General features: G+C 38.3%; 4 protein-coding genes across 8 annotated transcripts in view; 2 read left to right on the top strand and 2 right to left on the bottom strand.

The window, feature by feature from the left end:
* Window positions 1–1,669: 1,669 nt before the first annotated feature.
* LOC125772644 (nitric oxide-associated protein 1) lies at window positions 1,670–3,985 on the top strand. Its single transcript, XM_049444154.1, has 2 exons — window positions 1,670–2,415; window positions 2,493–3,985. Exons 1-2 carry the CDS (start codon window positions 1,747–1,749, stop codon window positions 3,912–3,914), a joined length of 2,091 nt encoding a protein of 696 aa, XP_049300111.1. The 5' UTR covers window positions 1,670–1,746; the 3' UTR covers window positions 3,915–3,985.
* On the bottom strand, window positions 3,946–5,723 carry LOC125773011 (glycosaminoglycan xylosylkinase homolog). Its single transcript, XM_049444225.1, has 4 exons — window positions 5,123–5,723; window positions 4,696–5,053; window positions 4,227–4,632; window positions 3,946–4,163 (listed from the first exon to the last, which is right to left on the bottom strand). The coding sequence occupies exons 1-4, from the start codon at window positions 5,477–5,479 to the stop codon at window positions 3,962–3,964; spliced, it is 1,323 nt and encodes a 440-aa protein (XP_049300182.1). The 5' UTR covers window positions 5,480–5,723; the 3' UTR covers window positions 3,946–3,961.
* A 102-nt stretch (window positions 5,724–5,825) lies between these two features.
* LOC125772628 (chondroitin sulfate synthase 2) lies at window positions 5,826–8,984 on the bottom strand. Its single transcript, XM_049444153.1, has one exon. It carries the CDS (start codon window positions 8,816–8,818, stop codon window positions 6,398–6,400), a length of 2,421 nt encoding a protein of 806 aa, XP_049300110.1. The 5' UTR covers window positions 8,819–8,984; the 3' UTR covers window positions 5,826–6,397.
* A 1,889-nt stretch (window positions 8,985–10,873) lies between these two features.
* The window catches only part of LOC125772686 (dopamine receptor 2), a 41,909-nt gene continuing 31,992 nt past the window's right edge, over window positions 10,874–20,790 (top strand). For 2 of the 5 annotated variants that reach the window (XM_049444163.1, XM_049444160.1), the window contains exon 1: window positions 10,874–11,584. The gene's annotated coding sequence lies outside the window, so the exon portion shown is untranslated. Of the gene's footprint in view, window positions 12,357–20,790 lie in introns of all 5 variants that reach the window. The other 3 variants (XM_049444162.1, XM_049444158.1, XM_049444159.1) reach the window with 2 other exon arrangements.

Raw genomic sequence — 20,790 nt, 5'->3', positions numbered from 1 at the left:
ACCCCAACGTTACAACTGGAAATATAAGCACAGCTACTTGTCCAAAGTCGTCGCTGTTTGCCATATTGTGAAGAACAAATAATTCGAAGTTTTCAGTAGTCCCTCGAGTGATTTGTAGCTAAAATCTCGTTTTACCTTTAGCATGATGTACTTCTACTTGGGTTGTCAGCATTACACAAAACAATGTGTTCAGTGTACATAGCAGATGAGTCAAGGTCTATCGAGTAATGCAATTTCGTGACAACCTTTGTTGATATAGACATCTTGGAGGATGAGATGATTTGAAGATTTTGTAATGAACAGTCGAACGGGAAAAATTGGATTTAAATTGTTGAAGTAGCCTCTGCTATCAACGAGAGCTTCGGTATTGCAATTAAACAGTTCTAGGATTTTGCATCTAAGAAACTATTTCACTAATAAAACTGAAACCATCTCACGGACTGTTCGTACTTCTTATTTATTAGACAAGACTAGACTAGAACAACAAAACCCCGGAACGTATTCATCGCAACAAATAGAAATCTTAATTATACATGAGATCTAAACACAATTTTAATTTGCTTGTTACCGCAAAGCAATTATTTACACACAATCAAAAACATATTGTTTGTACTTTTTCACTTTACCATTTGAATTCGTAACGGATGAATCAATCATTTCTGCAGATTCCTAAAATCAAGAGCATTAACAACCTACAATAACTGATATATAACAACAGAACAACAATTACTTCTTAGTGATGAATTATAAGATTATATTGTTTTAAACGACATTGTTAAATGTACAAACAAAATTTACAAATATTTGTTTCTGCGTGCAAAAACACAAACAAGAAATGTTCAATTAATCATCCTTACTGCTATCTACCCGACAGTATGCATTAAATATTGAAGCCCATGTCTCGCATGCACTGTTTATGTTTCTCTATCAACTCGCTGCATTTCTCTTCCCCATGATCCATAATGCTGTAATAAATGTTCAGGGTTACGTTAGAATACATATTATTATATAACCTTCTTTTGAATTATTATAATACCAGGCATCGCGTGCTTTTTTCGTTTCGGGGCAAGCACAGCAAGCCTTGCATTTGGGTTTTTCCTTGGCTACATTTGTAGGGGACTCCACGGTCGAGGCAGCAACATTTGGTAGCAAGCTAATGGATTGACCCATGATGATCGTAATTTCGTGTATTCTTTGCTTTTACTGGCACGGAAGGAACTGCAACAGAAAAGCACTGAGGTTAGAGGTAACAATTCTATAATGATTACAGCGATAGTCATAGCATACATTAGTTTAGCTACTTTTGTTTCTACTTACGAATGCTTTTAATACTTATGAATCACCAGTTTCGATTCGTTAAGACGGCGATAATAAAGAACTTTTATTTCACCACAAATACAGCACAGTTCTTATTATACCCAAACAAATCCTAGCGAAGCAGAACCCGTGTGCTGTATGACATTTAAACTGTCATTGAAAAATGACCCAATCAACATTCACGCTGTGTGGAAAGAAAATGTGTTATTATTAAAATTACTACAACTTTCTTGTAGGTATTATAACTTTTTCCTATTTACTTAAATGTTTTGTAGTAAACTTACGGCGAATCTGCATATATGAGGTACTGTGTATCTATACTATTTAATTTAAAACTATTTACTTACCTTGGGTATAAACTCATTGGGCCCGGAATTTCAATGTCATGTCTGATTGAGAAAAACAATACATGTGCGTGAACGTTTCAATATGTTTCGAAGTGTTTTAAAATCAAATTTATTCCGAAGTAGGATATTACCTACAACAAGACATATTCAGCTGAACAGCACTAAATGGGCAGAACAATGTGAAGCCACTGGTTTGCCGAAAATAAACAGTACAGACGAGATATACGACGCATGGAAACACAAAATTGTGTACAGTTCGTTCATAGAGAGCAGAACTTTAAAAATGGGTTACAAACAAAACAAAATCATGGAATCCAAACTTAAACAATTACACAATAGCAACATAAGAAAATCGTGCGAGATACGACCGTTTTCGGTAGCTATGAAGCAGTTACAGACAGAGGAATATAATGAATTGTTCGACGATGGAAAAATGGCTTTCGATAATGGCGATAATTCATCTATGGTTCACATGCCTTACAAACAAAGCGGACTGAAAGTGCGCAAACTGGATGAATTGACGGAGGAAGGCAATGAAAAACTATTTACTGGAGAATGGATGTCAGATTATGAATATTACGATGAACATGATCAGGATGGAAGATCGTTGTATGGTACACCGGATCCTAGCATACCATCTGCGAAAGTACCTTGTGGAGGATGTGGTGCATTGTTGCATTGCATCGAACCTAGTATTCCTGGCTATTTACCGAGTCAATTATTTAAAGGCAAATCTAAAGAACAGTTATTAGTAAGTTGTTTTGTTATAGTAGTTATAGTTAATGTTATATTAATGCCATATGTTTTTATCATAACTTCTTTGCACAGACTACCATTTGCCAAAGATGCCACTTTTTGAAACACTACAATGTTGCAATAAATGTGACGGTTTCCGCTGATGATTATATTCAAATGCTGTCCTCTATGAAAAGCAAAAAAGCTCTAGCCATTCTTCTGGTCGATGTTTTGGACTTTCCCTGCTCAATATGGCCTGGACTCGCAGAAATATTAGGATCTCAACGACCCATAATTGTTGTGGGCAATAAAATCGACCTATTGCCACAGGATTGTTCTGGCTACTTGGAGAACGTGCGACAATGTTTGACCAAAAGCATAATTGAAGCTGGTTTTTCGAGAAACAACATCAAACATGTGTCGCTCATATCAGCCAGCACTGGATACGGTGTGGAAGAATTAATCACGAAAATTCACAACGTCTGGGGCACCCGCGGTGATGTGTATCTGGTGGGCTGTACGAATGTGGGAAAAAGCACACTTTTCAACGCACTACTTCGTTCCGACTTGTGTAAGGTGCAAGCGACCGATTTGATACAAAAAGCCACCGCAAGTCCCTGGCCAGGCACAACAATACGTATGCTTAAGTTTCCTATTTTGCGTCCTTCGGACTATCGATTATTTCTAAGGACGAATCGCTTAAAACAGGAGCAATATATACAGAGGGCAAATCAACGGTTAAGACGCGAACAGTCTAAAGCGACTAGCGATGTAAAACATCCTACACTTCTTGGTCATATCGGTCGTACCTTCGAGAGGGAACAGGAAGAAGCTTTTGATCATTTCTCTCTGACGCAAAGGAGTGGTGGACCGACGCCGATACTTACATTGAACGAAAACAACGAAAAGTATATCAACTCTAAATGGTGCTACGATACGCCAGGTGTTGTCCAGCCCGATCAAATACTCGATCTTCTTACTACGGAGGAAATTCTGTTAACTATCTCAAGACGTATGATTCGACCAAGAGTTTATCTTCTAAAACCCGGCATGACTTTATTCGTTGGCGGTATAGGACGAATCGATTTTCTAGATGGTCCAAGCTCAATTCGCCTTATTCTTTATGCTTCTAATACGCTTCCAACGATTATTTGCGATACATCCGAGGCTAGTGCATTGTATACGGCACTCCTTGGCACACCTTTGCTCGGTGTACCGTTTGGTACTGTGGATCGATTAGAAAAGTTTCCACCGCTAGAATGTGGCCCCAACATCCTCGTACAGGGTACGCTAGAAAAGCATACCACCATCTGTGATATTTTATTATCATCCGTCGGTTGGGTTGGTGTTAACTTACCACAACACAGCGAGGCCATATTTCGTGCCTGGACGCCGAATAAACGAGGTATATACGTGCGTCAACCGGCGTTACTACCTAACGGACTTGCTCTAAGAGGAAAACGTATACGAGGATCGTTGGCCTATCGTTTAGGAGAAGTGTTCAAACCGCGTTAGAGTAAAATTGTGTAACAGATTAGTGCAAGAGTATGACTGTAATAAAATTATTTAAATATTTTATTACCAAATTTTTCTTTACATAATTCGACCGTACTGTAAATGTAAAGTAACCGTCTTTCAAGAGCGGTGTAATGTTCCTTGATGACTAGTGGATACAGTAGATCTAATTTGTTTAGCTCCTCAAGCGTTTCGGTAAGTGCTCCACCAGAGAATATTAACAATCTTTCCCATGTTGTGCGCCGAATGCTAGAAAGTATACATATAAAGCATTTAACCATAATACAATAAAGAAAAATCACAAATACTTACAAGCAACACTGATACAACGGGGCAAGAATATCTATATGATCTACGAATGGATTGCCAAACCCTTTACCATTGTCCAGCAACAATACCCGATTTTCTCGCGTTTCGTAATGGTGCCTATCGCCGTTTTGAATGAGAAAATCAAATATAGCCGCATCTATCAGATCCAGCAGTACATCAAACTGCAGCTGTTTGCGTATTAGTGCACAATAATTATCGTTCTTTTCCCATTCGGCTTTCAGCTGATCCTTGTACGTGCGTTGCCACGGCGACCTGTACTTTGATATCTTTCCCGGAATGGTAAGCAAAACTGCTCCCTCAAGGGTGCCGGTTGCTGGATCATCGCATACCGTTTCATCGCTTTTACAGTAATGGCAAACACCATAGGCACACTGCTGATTGTTGATAACTGCAACAAACGGGAATTGGTAAAATCTTGATGCATTCTTGAACTGTTGAGAATATTTCCTACCTGGCATCGTCTGGCGAAGGTCATCGTCTGCATATATTAAATTATTACGAAGTGAAATTTTCCGCCCAGCAACAATCGGTGTGTATCGGAGGTTTAATATGGCAGCTAAATGAAAGCTAACAATTTCGGAGTTGTGTCTATCTTTGCCTGAGTATACGGTGCCATTTATGATATCTTCACGTGTATACCAGCTCGGTTTAAACAGTACAAATTGCGAACCAGTGAGTTCTAGTACCAGCTTCAACTGTGTTCCTCTGCGTGAATTTTTAAGCCTATGAATAGACTCATTGCTCATTGCATTTACGACCGCTCCGATCGATTTATCCTTCGCAGGAAACACTTCGTTCACTTTGGGCCACTGAAATTAAAGTGAAGAGTATGATTAAGACACTCCAAATGTGTAACCACACCTATCACTACTGCATACCGAGTTAGCAATTTTCCACACACTGGTTAAGTTGTACGCTTTCGGAAGAAAGCAGTTGATAAGGTTCTGCTTTATTCCAAAATATTTTGGATTTTTGTTTCGAAACACCGGTTTCAAAGCTGTGACTTTGCGTATTATTGCATTTTGCACCGAGCGTGGTTTGGTTGTTTGAGTATTGTTCAGTATTGGTTTTGTTCCTGCCGCAGCAAACTCTAACGCATCGTGCCCAACCATGTTAATGCCATCTTGCGGCACAGCTGATTGTAGATTATTAATGAAATACACATTAAGACTGTAATAGATCACTAGCGATAGACATAATAGAATAAGGATATTGTAAAAACTAGTTTTTATCATCTGGTTTTCATTTATTTCTTTGTACAACTATTTCAGATACGCGCTCCGCCTGTGAATGTGCTTCGAGTTTAATGTTTACAAACAAATCAACTGTCAAATACAGTTAGTACTCGAGATACGCGGTGGTATGTATATGTATACCTCGGTTGTTAAAATATAATTTCAAAACTTTATAAAGTAGAGAATTACAAAAATTACTTTTCGTATGGATTCGGAATATTTCATCTATAAGGTCCCTGGACTCTTACGTTTGTCCTTGAACTGCAAATCAATTAAAAAACGTTAAAGAAGTTAAGGTTATAAGCTTCAATTTCTTGCTTCGTTACAGTTGTCGATTATTCTGGTTGGTCCTGGCATGCCAGCGTTAAAAACTGACTATCAATGAATGGAAGCCAAACAGCAAATCCGTCGTATGAGAGATATGAAAATTTGAACCCAGATTAGTGGTATTGTTATTATGTGGCCATCATCATTACTAGGCATTATTTGACCAAGCCCTTAGGAGATAACAGTTTCTTTAATATTGCTTAAACTTTCTCGATAGCCAATTGAAATATTAATCAATCATTGTGCGGATGTATTTTACCTACAAGAAGAAGACAATCAACGTACGTTAATCGCTTTCATTAAATGGGGTAGATTTCGGCAATTGATTTATAATTAACCACACTTGTAATCATACGTGTCTTTGTGTACATTGTTATAGTTATTTATTAGAAATTGTTCTGTGGCACAAATGACAAAAAAAACAACAACCAAAAATATGGCTAGTGAATCATAATACAATTAAATTATTGCATTTGTTTGTGAGTAGTTTCTTTTACAAATTTGGTTTCATTTACACAACTTCACGGCTGGTGCAAAACGGTTCACTGTATTGTACCAGTACATCTTCTATTTGTTTCTTTGATTTGCTTTTTACACAACTTCACGGGTTTCAAACTGTTTACTGTATTGTACAAATACATCGCCTATTTGTTTCTTTGATGCAATTCGAATACACTGTCTTCGTTCCGTTTCTTCGGTACAATGCAACTTAGATAATTGTTCTGCGTAAGGATCGTTTGATAGGAAATTAGTTATGCTTCGTCCATAACGTAGGTTCGGTTCAATCGCCCGTAGCACATGTATCTTACTATTGCTCCTGGTGAATAGGTCGATTATGTTTGTTATCGTACCGTTGTTGATGAGTTGCGTAGAGTTCATTGATAGTAGATTCACAATGTCCCGATCGGTACGAACGATTGGTAACATTTGTTCGAGCTGTTTGCGTGCGTACACGTAGTCATTGCTGTAGAATGATACCACATCATAGTTGGCCCTGTCGAAGTAACCGCTACTTTGACCAACATCACAGTTTTCACACGGTTTGCACAGCTCAGTCCACTCGCAGGGATACATCATGAAACCGATCGGGCTGTACACCTGAAAGCCTTGAATGGTATTCATCCGGACACGATTAAGAAAGTCCGGCCGGAATGAGGCCGCATGGGAACAGAGCATAACCAAACTTTCCAGACCTATCTTGCGCAAAGCTAGGTCAACAGCGGCAAAGCTCATGTGGGCGTGCGGCCCGTAAAACGAGCTGTAGTATCGATTATTATTACTAACATTGGCGCTTACTTCTGCGGGCAACCGTATCGATACCCAGGCCACCCTCGACCCATCCTGTTTGTGTTTTTCCGTCAATGCTAAAGCAATATTTTTCAACGGAAGAAACACATCTTCATCACCTTTGCTGGGCGTATCCGCCCGGTACATAAATATAAGCATCAGGAAAGTATTATCCTGACTGTCCATGCACGTTTTCTCGTAGCTCTCGAGAAACTGCTCCGTGTCCAGCACTTGATTCTCGAACGTTGGCAGCAACATCGCAACACGCGTGCTTTCCGTTACGTACGGCGAAGGGACGATTTCGATCAGGCTAATAGGCTTGATCACTTCGAAGCTTTTCTGCACCATCTTTTTCAGCTTCCGGTCGTAGAAATTGAGCAACAGCCGGTAATCCATCCCCCGGACGGCATCGAAACGCTTGTACGCAGTATGTATGCCACGAAACTCGGCATCCGGATTGTTTCGCGTTGCTTCTAAAATAGTTTTATTTAACACGTTGCGTATATCTTCCTCATCGACTGCTGATAAGCGTTGCACATTAACCTCGGAATTCCACATGAAGGAGTGTGTTGTATTGAGCGCTATCCACGGCACCACGTCGTGTCGTGATTCGGGTGGATTCGATTTTGGCACACCCAGTGGCCACCGCACTTCAAGGATATCGTTTGACATTGTACCATTGGAAATTTGCATAGCGTCTTCTAGCAACGTTTGCTTTATGTCACTGTTTTGCTTCAGATGCAGGCGTGAGAAATATGCATGCAGCAGATAAAAGTCGTCCGTCGTCGTAACAGGGTAAACCATTGCTGCATTGTTGAAACGACTTTCCTTTGCGATTAAATGGAAATCTCGGTAGATTTTGTAACTGTTCAGATGGTAGCTGGTAATATCGATACCCTGCCAGGATTGATGGCAGGATTTAATTTTTGTCGAATATTTTACACACTTGCCGATGTTACTGCTGTAGTTGTTTGATGCCGAATTACGAACGCACCAATCAAGATTCGCTCGGATTTTTCTAATCACACCACTGCTCAGTATAATGCCGGCATGCAGGTCACAATAGTCATTACGTGCGGTTTCGTCGTTTTTCCCATCGTTAAACGAATTATCGTCCAGCGTTGTTCCCATATACACATCTAACGTGACGCTAAGATGCTGAAGTTGCCGGCGTACCGTACGAGCATTCACGTACGTCGTATCCATTAGCAGCAGAAAGAAATCGTACTCATCGAGATAGTTATCTGCGAGGTATTTGAGCATATGAAACGGTCGCAGATGTTCCCGGGTGTCGGTAAAACCCACTATATTCTTCAGGTTAAAGTTAGACTTTACATTGTCCGCGTGTATGAAGAATTTAATTTTATTCACTAGATGTGCAGCGGTACGATTGATTGCGGTAGCAAAAGTGTCAACATTTTCCGTAGTTGTCAGCACACCCACGAACAGCTTTTCCCTGATGCCCAGCTCGGAGTAATAATATCGTGGGCGTATTATATTTTTCACCATCTTCTTCGCTATCATCGGTTTCTGCTCCAAGTTGAGTTGCGGCTCGAATTCGTTGTTATGCTCAAGCGTTTGTAACATATCGGTATTTTCCGTCACCTCCGGGCACTCGGCTACATATTCCGCATAATCGTGGGGCGAATAGTAGCTAAACAGGAAGCCGCACACGATCCCGACCAGCAAATAATGATTGCGACTAAAATTAAAGTTGATTCCCATCGTAACAAAGGAACTAAGGTTTTCACTAAATGCACGAAATCATATATTGAGAAGGTAAACCATAACCCATCTACAACCCACAACAAATAAATAAATATGTACCAAATAATCAAGGTATGTATAGCAAGGTGTCGCAGAAAGGCCCTTTTGACAATTGGCACAAGGTACGTATAAAATAACTGCCGAAATCAGCCCTTTCCGTGGGGGTGGTTATGAAAAATTTATCTAAAATATTTGAATATTACGCTGTAAACAATTATGTTACATTAAATATTGTAGATATATAGTAGTACAGAATAATTGTAATAATTTGAGAAAGATCGGCCAGGCCATATAATGCGAAAACATGTAATATATATGTTATAATAAATTTTATGGTTTGACCGCTATTTATCAAAGAAAGAACATGGTTATTGTTTGTAATCTCGTAAAATATTTTTTACAATCATTCAGTGCATAGAACGAAATCATAGCAGCCGTACAGTTAGACGACGATCTGTATATTCTTTATTATATCTTCTTCTCAAATAATGCATTTAAAAGTATCCCTAAAAGTAGTATAAAGCCTTCGCTGTCTAAACTCAAATGCTTACGTTGTGGTCCGGATGGGATTTGATACACGATCCTGTCGTGTAAAGACCGGCGCCGCTACCACATGCAGCAGCTATTATAACCAGTAGTGATGGGTCACACACCAGTAGTGATGGGCAACGATTCGGGAACCTTGCACCTACCGGAATCATTGCACCTACTGGACCTACTGTACCTACTTTAACCCGAGTCCGACCTGAACGCGCTGCACCCACGGATCGGAATCGCTTATGGTAGCTGGCACCTACTGGACCTACTGAACCTACTCCGATCCGAGTCCGATCCGAACTCGTTGCACCCACGGGGCGGAGTCGCTTATGGTAGTTTGTACTGTAACCTACTGAACCTACTTTGACCCGAGTCCGAGTCGAACTCCACAAGTCGGAGTCGTTTATGGTAGCTTGAACCTACTGGACCTACTGAACCTGTTCCGATCCGAACTCGCTGAACCCACGGGTAGGAGTCCTTTATGATAGCTTCACTTACCGGAATCGTTGCACCTACTGAACCTACTTTGAACCTATTCTGACCCGTACTCGCTGCACCAACAGGTCGGAGTCGCTTACGGGAGCTTCCACCTACTGGAATCATTGCAACCACTGGACCTACTTGTGTCTACGGGTCTTATGGATGCTTATGAATAGCTCCGACTCGTTAGGTTCGGTTCGATCCGCCCATCACTAATAACAGGGGGAGGATTATCGTATGGGCAAAGAGGGCCTCCGCCAGTGTCCCCGTCGGTTTGGGGATTCTGTGACCTGTTCTTCGACAACCACCCTTCCTCAGCCTCTAATTCCAGGGAGCCTCAAGTTCAATCTTATTGCGGCATTCCGTACAGTTCCTACAGACTCAAACTACCACTCCAGCTTAGGACCTCATGGAAGTTTTATCCGCCATTGATTATAACCGACTGTTTCGGGATAAAAATATTCTAAGTCTTGACCGTTTGATGACTAAACTTGAAATACTTAGCATACTTTAATAGCTTGTATAGATTTTTGAGGATTACTTTGGGTTTCCGATTTTGTTCAAACTACTTCAAGGATTGCCCAAGTAAGAATATCCTGAGTTCTCTTTTATTTTTGTGATAAGTTTCCACAGCCCGCTAGTACACTGGTACAACCAGGATTAGTTTTTTGGGATAACTCTTGATAGTTTTCTGCTCTAGACGAATGTCTTCGAAATCTAGCTCCTTGTTACATCAGCTGTTGACTGTTGTTCACTCCACTATCTTCTTAATATCTTCTCTATCTGATGCAATAGTAAATTTTGTGACATCAATTTGCCAGTTTGTAAATTATACTTACATACATTTACATTTTAGCATTATATTTCAATTTAAGAAGTATTCACAAAATAATCAGTAATCAATTGTGCTGAAAAATTGATTATTAATGTTTTTTATACCTAAAACTACTTATGGGAAGAATAGTGTAAAAAAATCGTTTTAAAATCGCTTGCAAAAGCGTCCTGTGAGGTCTAAATAGAGAACAACAATTCACTTGGTGCACCAGGCATCATTCAACTCCTAATGAAGGCCAAGGTCAATGGCCATTAGGCGATCTTTTAGTTGAATCTGATAATTTTCGTGCTAAACGTAGGTCTTCACGTAGAAACTTTGCTCTCCTTCGTGAAGTAATATTTCAGGACGAACGAGTACCGATTGATTCCGTGTCAGCCGATGAACACAGCGATGAACACCAGGAGAAAAAAAAGCTTCCGATGTTAGACGATGAATACCCGAACATCCTTCTCGAGTGTTTATCCACTTTCGGGACTGTGTGAAAGTTGCTTCAATCGTCCTGGTTGTACCAGTGTACTAGCGGACTGTGGATCGCAAGCACTGCACGAGCTAGCCTTGGCTTGATGGTGTCGCTATGATGTTTTCTGTTGCGTTTGCAAACCGATAGATTGTGAATTATTCCGCGCGTGTGACCCCCCGGTGGGGGCGCTCGAATTGTTTGAGTCGTCTTCAGCTCAGATGTCAACTCGACGGACCCGCGACTTCACTGTCGGAAACTTCACCGCAGTTTTGTGACTTTGATTCGTCTATCAACCTCAATCAATCGAACGACACTCAAATCTAAACCGGAACTGTGCTCGTTCATGTGCAGGTGTACGGCCGGTGCATCGAATGCACCCGCGTAGTAGGTGCATAAGGGTCGCGTAAGATAAGTGAGTGCAGTTTTGCCTTAGTTTCACGTCGTTTCAGTTGAGCTGGAATACGTTTACTTTAAGCTCACGATTTTATGTGTATCTTATTTAGGTTTTTTTGTTGTGTTGTTTGTTGCAAAATCCAAAATGTAAACAGTGGTACAGCGTAAGAAATTGAAATTGCAAAAGTTAAGTGTGTATGTGTATCGGTTAGTGTGTTTGAGAGAAGAAAAAAAAAACATGATGTACTACAAGGTGTTTGCTTAAACGATTATACGAGTCGGTATTAAAATACCGTTGTTGTTGCAAATCATGCTCGTTTACTTATGCTTGAGCTGAGAATGCAAAACAACAATGCTCCATGTAATCTTTTACCCAACTTTGGTTTGGTTTTCTTCTTTCGTTTATTCACATCCTTTTTCCCATCCATTATTTTACACAACATCACTGTACCAACCACCAATGGGTTGGTAGTACCATAATAACAACAACAGCAAAAAAAAATCACATTAAAAAAACGTGAAAGTGTGCAGCAACCAAGTGAAAGAGTGCAAATACCGCATAGACCAAACCACGTGGCGCAATGGTCTTTTCAATTTAAATAGTTCTGGTGAAAATTCCAAATTCAATCAGAATCGAAATTATTTGACCCGTTCGGGGATTCGAGTGGTTGTTTCACATGCCGGTGCAAAAGGTTGAATCAAGTGCTAATCGTAAACTGCAAGCGCATGAACGCATCCAGTTGCTAAAACGATCTCTGCCCCGGGGGCGGGTGTAGTTTAGTGGGTGTAATGTAAGTTCTATATTTAAATGAGCCGTTTTATGTTTTGCTATCTTTTTAATTTAATCGTGCTTTTACTCAAATGCCACTTGAGAAGCGATGGCCGCCATTTTGAATGTCGTTTTAATGTGTATTAAATAGTTTTTGTTTAGTATTTTTTTTTAGTTAATTTTCGATAAGTGTATATTAGTTTATATTATTCGTAATATTATGCTTATACTTTTTTGTTCCATTTTCATATTTGTGCTAGTGCTGTTTTTTAAAACTAATTTCCGTAAGTTTTGAATAGTTTTTTTTGGGGGGATTTTTAAAAAAGGAATTTTCCACCGTTTTCCTGGAGGATTTAAATTGGTTTCTTCTGGATTTTCCAATATTTTAAATGGTATTTTCCATAATTTTCAATTGGTATTAGTACTTATGAAAGTTTTGAAAGTTTATTTAAACAATTTTCATACATCCCCTTGTTTATATTTTGGAGTCGATTTCTGACTGTGTCAATATATTTTTTCTTCTAATTGTGTCTCATAGATCCATCTAATTGATTTCCCTATTTACTTTGTATTTCTACTGGAAATTAATTAAGGTTATTAAGACAGTACGATTTGAACGATAAAATTTAAGACTTGTGCAGTCGAAATACTTCGAATCGGGGAGATCTTTAAAGCCAATCACCCTGAGAAAAATAAAAAAAAATAAATCAAAAACAAATACAAAACTCTCTTCCAGCAAGCAGGAAGTACACCGAACTTCTTCATACATAATTACTTACATCTCGGAGAGAAGAGGGAAAAAATAAAAAGCCAACCGCACGCCGTCTTGCTCTGCTGTGGAAAATGTTTGAACCTCTGCTAACGGCAAAAGCTACACAATATTAATGCCCTCTGGCATCGTTGTGGTAATTTTGTTTTTTTTTGTTTCAATATTGTTATACTCAAACAACATGGGTTTGAATAACATCTTAACTGGACCGGAAAATGAAAATTAAATTAAAACAAGCTTCGCAAATGCTTCTATTTATAAATAAAAAAAAAGTTCCAGTACTAATTAAAAAATAAAATACCTTCAATAGACAAAAGCGGTGTTAAAAGCATCGTTTTAAAATATATTTTCAAACTACATATTTATATAACTACTATTGTTGGCACTGATTATAACTCAATGTACCAGCGGGGGGAAGAAAAAAGTTTGCCAACTAATAATATTTTAGAGCTTCGGTTCATTTTGTGCAATAAAAATACAGACACGGAGCCAAAAAACGAAAAGCTACTAAGATTGGCTATAATAGAAAGCGGCGCCCCTTACGACAGTGATAAAGCATATAATGTAGCCCCTTTAGAAAACACTGCAGTCTGTTTTTACTTTTTTGTGCTTCAGAGACATGAAAAGTTCCGATCCCTTTTTTTCTCGCTCATTTTTAGTTACCCCTTTTTTTCCTACATATATTCACAATAGGACCATATCTATTCACTGCTCGATTCAAACCAAAATCCCTCTCACACACAACACTATTCCATCCACAACAATACATTTCAAATCTCGGGTCTGCTTTTGTAGTATTTTCTTCGTCTGCTCTTCGGCATTAGGGTTAATATTTTGTCTTAATATCATCCTTTCGCTGATAAATGAAGAGGTTCCCTTTCGCTTCATTCCGCTTTCTCCTAATATTTGGCTGCAAATAGAGTCTACAAAAATTGACCGATTCTTTCACTTGATCAAGTGCTTAATCAATCAATGTGGCCGTGTCATTTCAAAGAAGGATTGGTATTGGGAACGAATAAAGTGAAGAGAAACCCAACAAAATATAGGAAACTTCCTCTCGCTTTTTTTTTGCAAACTGTTAGCAAACATCGCTGTAGGCTGTTTGGTACCGATTTTGTCCGTTTGCAGCCATTCTTATGCTGAGATAAACACTTTAGTTAAGCGAATTATCACACAACACTATGTGTATTTACTGTTCCAATGTGTTTAGTCTTATTTTTCTCACAACGATTAAGACCGATGGTAAGAAAAGTTTTGGCTTGAAATTATAAGTTGGTTATGTACTTGCGATTTATGTGAAAGAAGTAAGATTGTTAAAATAGCAAAATAAAATATGTAAAAAAGGATTGGAATTTAAATGTTAACAAACAGTAATTCGCGTTCAACTGAAAGTTATTTAAGAATTTTCTTATCCTTCAGTTGAGTAGTAGTAGTCAAGTACTGGGCGTCTCCATTCGTTTTATATTGTGTTATTTTGACAGTTTGATATTTTTTTCTAGATTCACATTTAAAAAAAACTGAGTAAATTTGGATTATAGTTCGACTGTTTACAAACATTAATTTAATTTACGTAAAACTGCAAGCTAGTTATAAATTTTCTTAACCTTTAGTTCAGTAGTAGACAGGTACTGGGCGTCTCCATTCGTTTTATTTTGTTTTATTTTGACAGTTTTTTAGATTCGCATTTAAAAAGAATATATTAATAAAAGGATTAGAATTCGACTGTTTACAAATATTAATACTATTCACGTAAAACTGCTAGCCAGTTACGAATTTTCTTAACTTTCAGTTCGCTAGTAGCCAGGTACTGGGCGCCTCCATTTGCTTTCTTGTTTTATTTTATTTTATTTTATTTTTTTATTAACGAAATGTTCATTTGATAAATTACTAAGTAACAATAATAATACTAAATACTTGGGGGTTTGCTTGCAGTAAAAAAAGGTACAAAAACAACTAAAACCCCTGCCCTGTTTGTTGTCTCAAGTGTCTCAATCAAAACTCTCAGCTCTTCACAGATATTTCAATGATGAAAAATCATCTAGAGCTAGTTCAGTTGCGTGAAGTATGTTTTATGTGTCACAATACCCACCCCGCACTTCAACATGATACATCAAACAAAAACCTACCATGCTGGAGGAATTGAACACGACAGAAGAGTCTTGAAAAAATATTTCTCCGTTAAAGTGAGAGAAAGAAACGGAGAGCTGGCTTACCGAAGTCTGAAATATTTGGCTGCTATTAAGCTAAGACTGCTTAGCCAAAAACCAGAAACCGCTTCAGAATGTTGTTTCGCTTAACTACGTAATAAATGTTTAATTAGGTGAGGGTGGAACTATTTTTTTGCTACACTTTTAGCATAGCAGCGCGTTGTACGGTGCAGGGTTATGCTTAATAAACACGAATTATTTAAGCATCTTTTACAATATTAATATAAAGTGCTTCACATTCGATTACAATACAGTTCAATCTTTTATGCTTTCATGTGGCATTCAACGTTTCAAGCAGAATTTTCCCGTAAATGATCAATTGTGTGTGAATATTTTCATCACAAGTTCCACCGATACTAATAATGCCTTTCATCTTTAAATAAAATCGCTTCACCTTTCGCGGTACACGGTGGATGGTTTACTTCTAGGTCCGTTTTTACATCTCCAAATTCGGTGCACGATAAGCGAGCTTTACGGTTTAATCTGTGCGGTATCGGGAAAAAAGGGGTTTCATCGTTGTTTAAAATAGGTCCTTTGGAAATCATTCATGGTTCAGTTAGGATTTGCCGTAGAATCGTTTCTTCGACAGATGATCGCCGTTTGTAGACTAATTTTGGGTGGTTCCAAATGTTCGATACTTATAGTCACGATGCTAGCTCTTTTCAACCCCTTCTTTAACACTAGAACTACCAAGCGTTTTAAGCGTTTTTCGTTCGTGGTTAATTTTTAAACAATTTCGAGGAGTTGGAGTATATTTTATTGTTTATTGGAGAACGTACTATAGAATATATGTGTAAAATTCATGTATCCACTACCTCAGGGTTGTTTAACCTCAAAAAAATAATGTAATGAAAATGAAGCGTTTCAGTCAAAATAACTGGTCCGGTAGTTCTAGTGTTAAAGATTTTTTTTTCAAAAAAAAAATTATATTAAATTACGTACTTAAACTAATATAATGAATCACAAAACTGTATGAGTGTGTATTTTTTGTTAAACTATAAATTTCTTTATTGGGAAAATAAGAAGAAATTCTCATGAAAAAGGATTACCTTAGAAAGCTCGACTCTTTCATTTTCTTTTTTCCCGATTATTTTCTCTCGAAAGCTCAAGGATTTAGAACGCAATCGTATGCAATTAAAGTGCATCCTATCTGATCTGGAACGGGCAAGAAGAATGAGAATAGTTTTGCCATTAAAAAAGTGATGCTGCTTTCATCATAAAAAAAGTTCCTTTTGGCAATTGTTCCTAGCAGCTGCTTTCGTCCTGGATGGAAGGCATAATTTCTGTTTAAACTGCAAACCACACTTTTACAACAAGCTGAGAGAACCACCACGCTCTTGATGGATGCTCTCGTAGAGGAATTAAAATGCTTGTCCATTTTGTTACTTCACACGTACAGTCTCTATAGACCGTTATCGTACTCGTTCACGAGGATAGCTATATATAGCGTAATTTTGTAGTGCTTTTGCTTATAATTAAACACGTCCGAGCTAGTCGACGGTCTAGAGTTCACTGTGATTAATATAACCGATTCTAGACGATTATTCGCGGATCCATAATACGCATGAAAATGTTTCCTGATACCAGGAGCAAGAATTTTCCACCCCGTATAGCCTGCGATATCTACATTATCGTCTGGCGAATGCCTATATGGTACCGGTATAGGGACGGTTGGCAAACGATTCGTCCACTCGGCTTCGACTAGCGTGCAGAGCCTGTAGCGGCAATTTATTTATAACCTCATTTATTAAATTTTCTCCGAGATGCTCATCATTTCCTGGCAAATGGTACGGATAGGAGAAAAAAATGAAAGGCGGTAGGCAACAATTCGTCCACGAAGTATGTGTGAACTAAAACATAGATTTACGATGAGGAAAAAAAATATGTAAAATAACCCGAAAATTGATTGTACAGCACGTAGTAGCCGAGATACACAAAAATAATGTAGGATTTAAATTTTTGAGAAATAAAACAATAAATAATATTTGTGAATATTATTTGCATTTATTTTTTTAACCAATGTTTACTTCTTTTTTACTCAAAGACCTTCACACACAAAATGGTATTTTTGCTAAACAACTTTTTATAACATAAAGTAATATTATATATTTAAAATAATATATGAATAAATTAAACTATATTATATTATGCGACGATATGAGAGCTTGTGGAACCGAGGCACGACTTTTTTAAAATAACAATGGCGATGACGTCACATAGCAAATGATGGTGGATAGAAAACGGCGCTGGGCTATTTACTCCCACCAAGGATATACGCAAGGGACATACGATCTGGACATGCCTACTCTTCTACTAAGCACTTAGATTCTTCGTGGAAGAATTGTTGTCTATCGCCTTTCATTTTCCTATCCGTGGGATTGCCAGGACATGATGAGCAACCCGGAGAAATTCGACTCCGACTCTCATGGGTGAAATGTTTGGTAATTAGCGGTTCTTCGGAGTAAAAATTAGGTGGCGGAAAATCTCTGATTGAAGATAAACCACCATGATACTGGATCTGGCAACCAATAGTAATGCGATTACGATTGTTTTCATCGAAACCTGGCTCGACGATTCTACACGCGAAATTAATCTCAGATTCTTCATTCGATATTGTAATGCGCTGACCGTTCTCATTCTCGACTCAACGCTATTCCTGGGAAATTAACCACAACAATTTCACGCTGGAATCGTAGCTCTATATGAGAATGGAGTGCGGCTATCGTGGGAATTTTGAACATCGAATAACAACAAGTCGAAACAGTTCGAATCTTACCCGAAAATTGAAACACGAACTTCACCCGTTATCTACAATTTCTTTGAATGTCCAGAAGGGTATTTTGGTGATGAGAGGAGGAGGATGAGGAGGAGGAGGAGGAGAAGAAGGAGGAGGAGGAGGAGAAGAAGAAGGAGGAGGAGGAGAAGAAGGAGGAGGAGGGGGAGAAGGAGGAGGAGGAGGAAGAGGAGGAGGAAGAGGAGAAGCCTATTACTGCTATCAACAAAATATTGGTAGCTCAAAAAACGTGCGGAAAATCTTCTATGAAAAGTGTTTTTATAAAGTCATAGATAACAACGGAGCATTTGAAACATTGTCACTCAATACCAATTGAAAACTATGGAAAATATCAATGAAAACTGTGTGAAAAACCAAAAGAAACCTTGAGGAAAACTGTAGAAAACTACAATTTAAATAAAAAAATCGTTTTTTGGAATCGAATCCGGGCTTTCAACTTGGGAGTCGGAGTGAATTCATGATTCCACTCCGGAGTTCCCATTGCTAAGAAGAAGATCTAAGCTCTACCAAGAAAAAAATCCCCAACGATCTTCTACCCAGGAGACTGTAGAGGAACGCCGTGAAGCTGTTATACACTTACTCAAAAGCAATAAATTGAACATTTTAAAGAGCCATCAAACTTAAATCAATAAATGTGGAAGGGGGAAAAAATGTAATCGAAAAGGTTGGTCTCGTTAGTTGACCGCACTATGAGCCTTGGATTTTTTCCCCCTCTCCATGGTACAGACGACAAATTACTATTTATTGCAGTCCCTCGTATCAATCGCAGCTCTTCTCATTACATCACACATCCACACAAACACGCGTATACACTTGGTTTACACGCATATACACATGTACCAGAGTGCGATCACGAAACGTAGTATTATAGCAACGTTGTTAAGGTATTCCCATACACTGACACCGGTCCAACACATACCGTTAAACGTCCACAAGAAGCTTTGATGTTCACAAGCAAAAACAAAAAAAAGAAAATCTTTCTATTTTTCTTTGCACGTCTTTCGAACCCAAACGCTGGCATTTATTAATAGTCGAATGAAACAACAACAAAAAAACAACTAATGAACATGACTGACTGACATTTTCACATGCAGCACGGGGAGTAACGGGTGAAAGGGGAGGTGGGTGGGGGGTCTAGAGGAGGGAAAAGGCAGGGGACAGAAAAATCGCTCATGTGCAATAAAGGATGTATAGATACGGTCAATCATCGAACCGTTGAACATCGATTCACATTATGATAACCTGTTCATTCCTTATTGATGACAATGACTGGTTATTGAGCGAAGAGGTTATTGAGTAACGAAAAATGAGCAATAGCTGATGGTGAAACGTACAAGTGCATGCTAATGAGGATATCGATTTTGGTTGAGGTTTAGGGATTAAACAATCTGCCCGGTATTGATTGCAATGGAAAGCACGTTTAATGGAAAGTAACGGCGATTAAGTTGAGCCTTCAAAAAAAATGAAACTTTCATTTTATCCATGCATTGTGCTACAATGCAGTTGCTGTTTATCGTAGCGTTTTCCTCAGCTACCGGTTCCCTCGTGCTAGATAAATACATTTTAAAACTGTGCTTTTTATTGGCCAATGCAGCAAAAGCGTAGTTTTTGTGCGAAAAAAATAATTTCAACACTAGAACTACCAAGCATTTTAAGCGTTTTTCGATCGAGGGTTAACTTTTAAACAATTTCGGAGAGTTGGAGTATATTGTATTGTTTATTGGAGATTATACTATAGAATATAAATGTAAAATTCATGGTTCAACTACCATAAGATTGAAGAACCCCAAAAAAAGTGATGAAAATGAAGCGTTTCAGTCAAAATGACTCTGGTGGTAGTTCTGATGTCTCCGGAGTCTGAATCCGGAGGATGTCTAAGAGACTTTACAGCGCAATCCCTTCAAATTGCATGTCAACTGAGTTAAAAAATTATGTTGTAATTCTCTCTATCTCTATCTCTATCTCTATCTCTATCTCTATCTCTATCTCTATCTCTATCTCTATCTCTATCTCTATCTCTATCTCTATCTCTATCTCTATCTCTATCTCTATCTCTATCTCTATCTCTATCTCTATCTCTATCTCTATCTCTATCTCTATCTCTATCTCTATCTCTATCTCTATCTCTATCTCTATCTCTATCTCTATCTCTATCTCTATCTCTATCTCTATCTCTATCTCTATCTCTATCTCTATCTCTATCTCTATCTCTATCTCTATCTCTATCTCTATCTCTATCTCTATCTCTATCTCTATCTCTATCTCTATCTCTATCTCTATCTCTATCTCTATCTCTATCTCTATCTCTATCTCTATCTCTATCTCTATCTCTATCTCTATCTCTATCTCTATCTCTATCTCTATCTCTATCTCTATCTCTATCTCTATCTCTATCTCTATCTCTATCTCTATCTCTATCTCTATCTCTATCTCTATCTCTATCTCTATCTCTATCTCTATCTCTATCTCTATCTCTATCTCTATCTCTATCTCTATCTCTATCTCTATCTCTATCTCTATCTCTATCTCTATCTCTATCTCTATCTCTATCTCTATCTCTATCTCTATCTCTATCTCTATCTCTATCTCTATCTCTATCTCTATCTCTATCTCTATCTCTATCTCTATCTCTATCTCTATCTCTATCTCTATCTCTATCTCTATCTCTATCTCTATCTCTATCTCT

This window comes from Anopheles funestus, chromosome X (genome assembly GCF_943734845.2).
Source record: "Anopheles funestus chromosome X, idAnoFuneDA-416_04, whole genome shotgun sequence".
Lineage (NCBI taxonomy): Eukaryota > Metazoa > Arthropoda > Insecta > Diptera > Culicidae > Anopheles > Anopheles funestus.
This window is presented reverse-complemented; position numbering and strand designations above follow the sequence as displayed.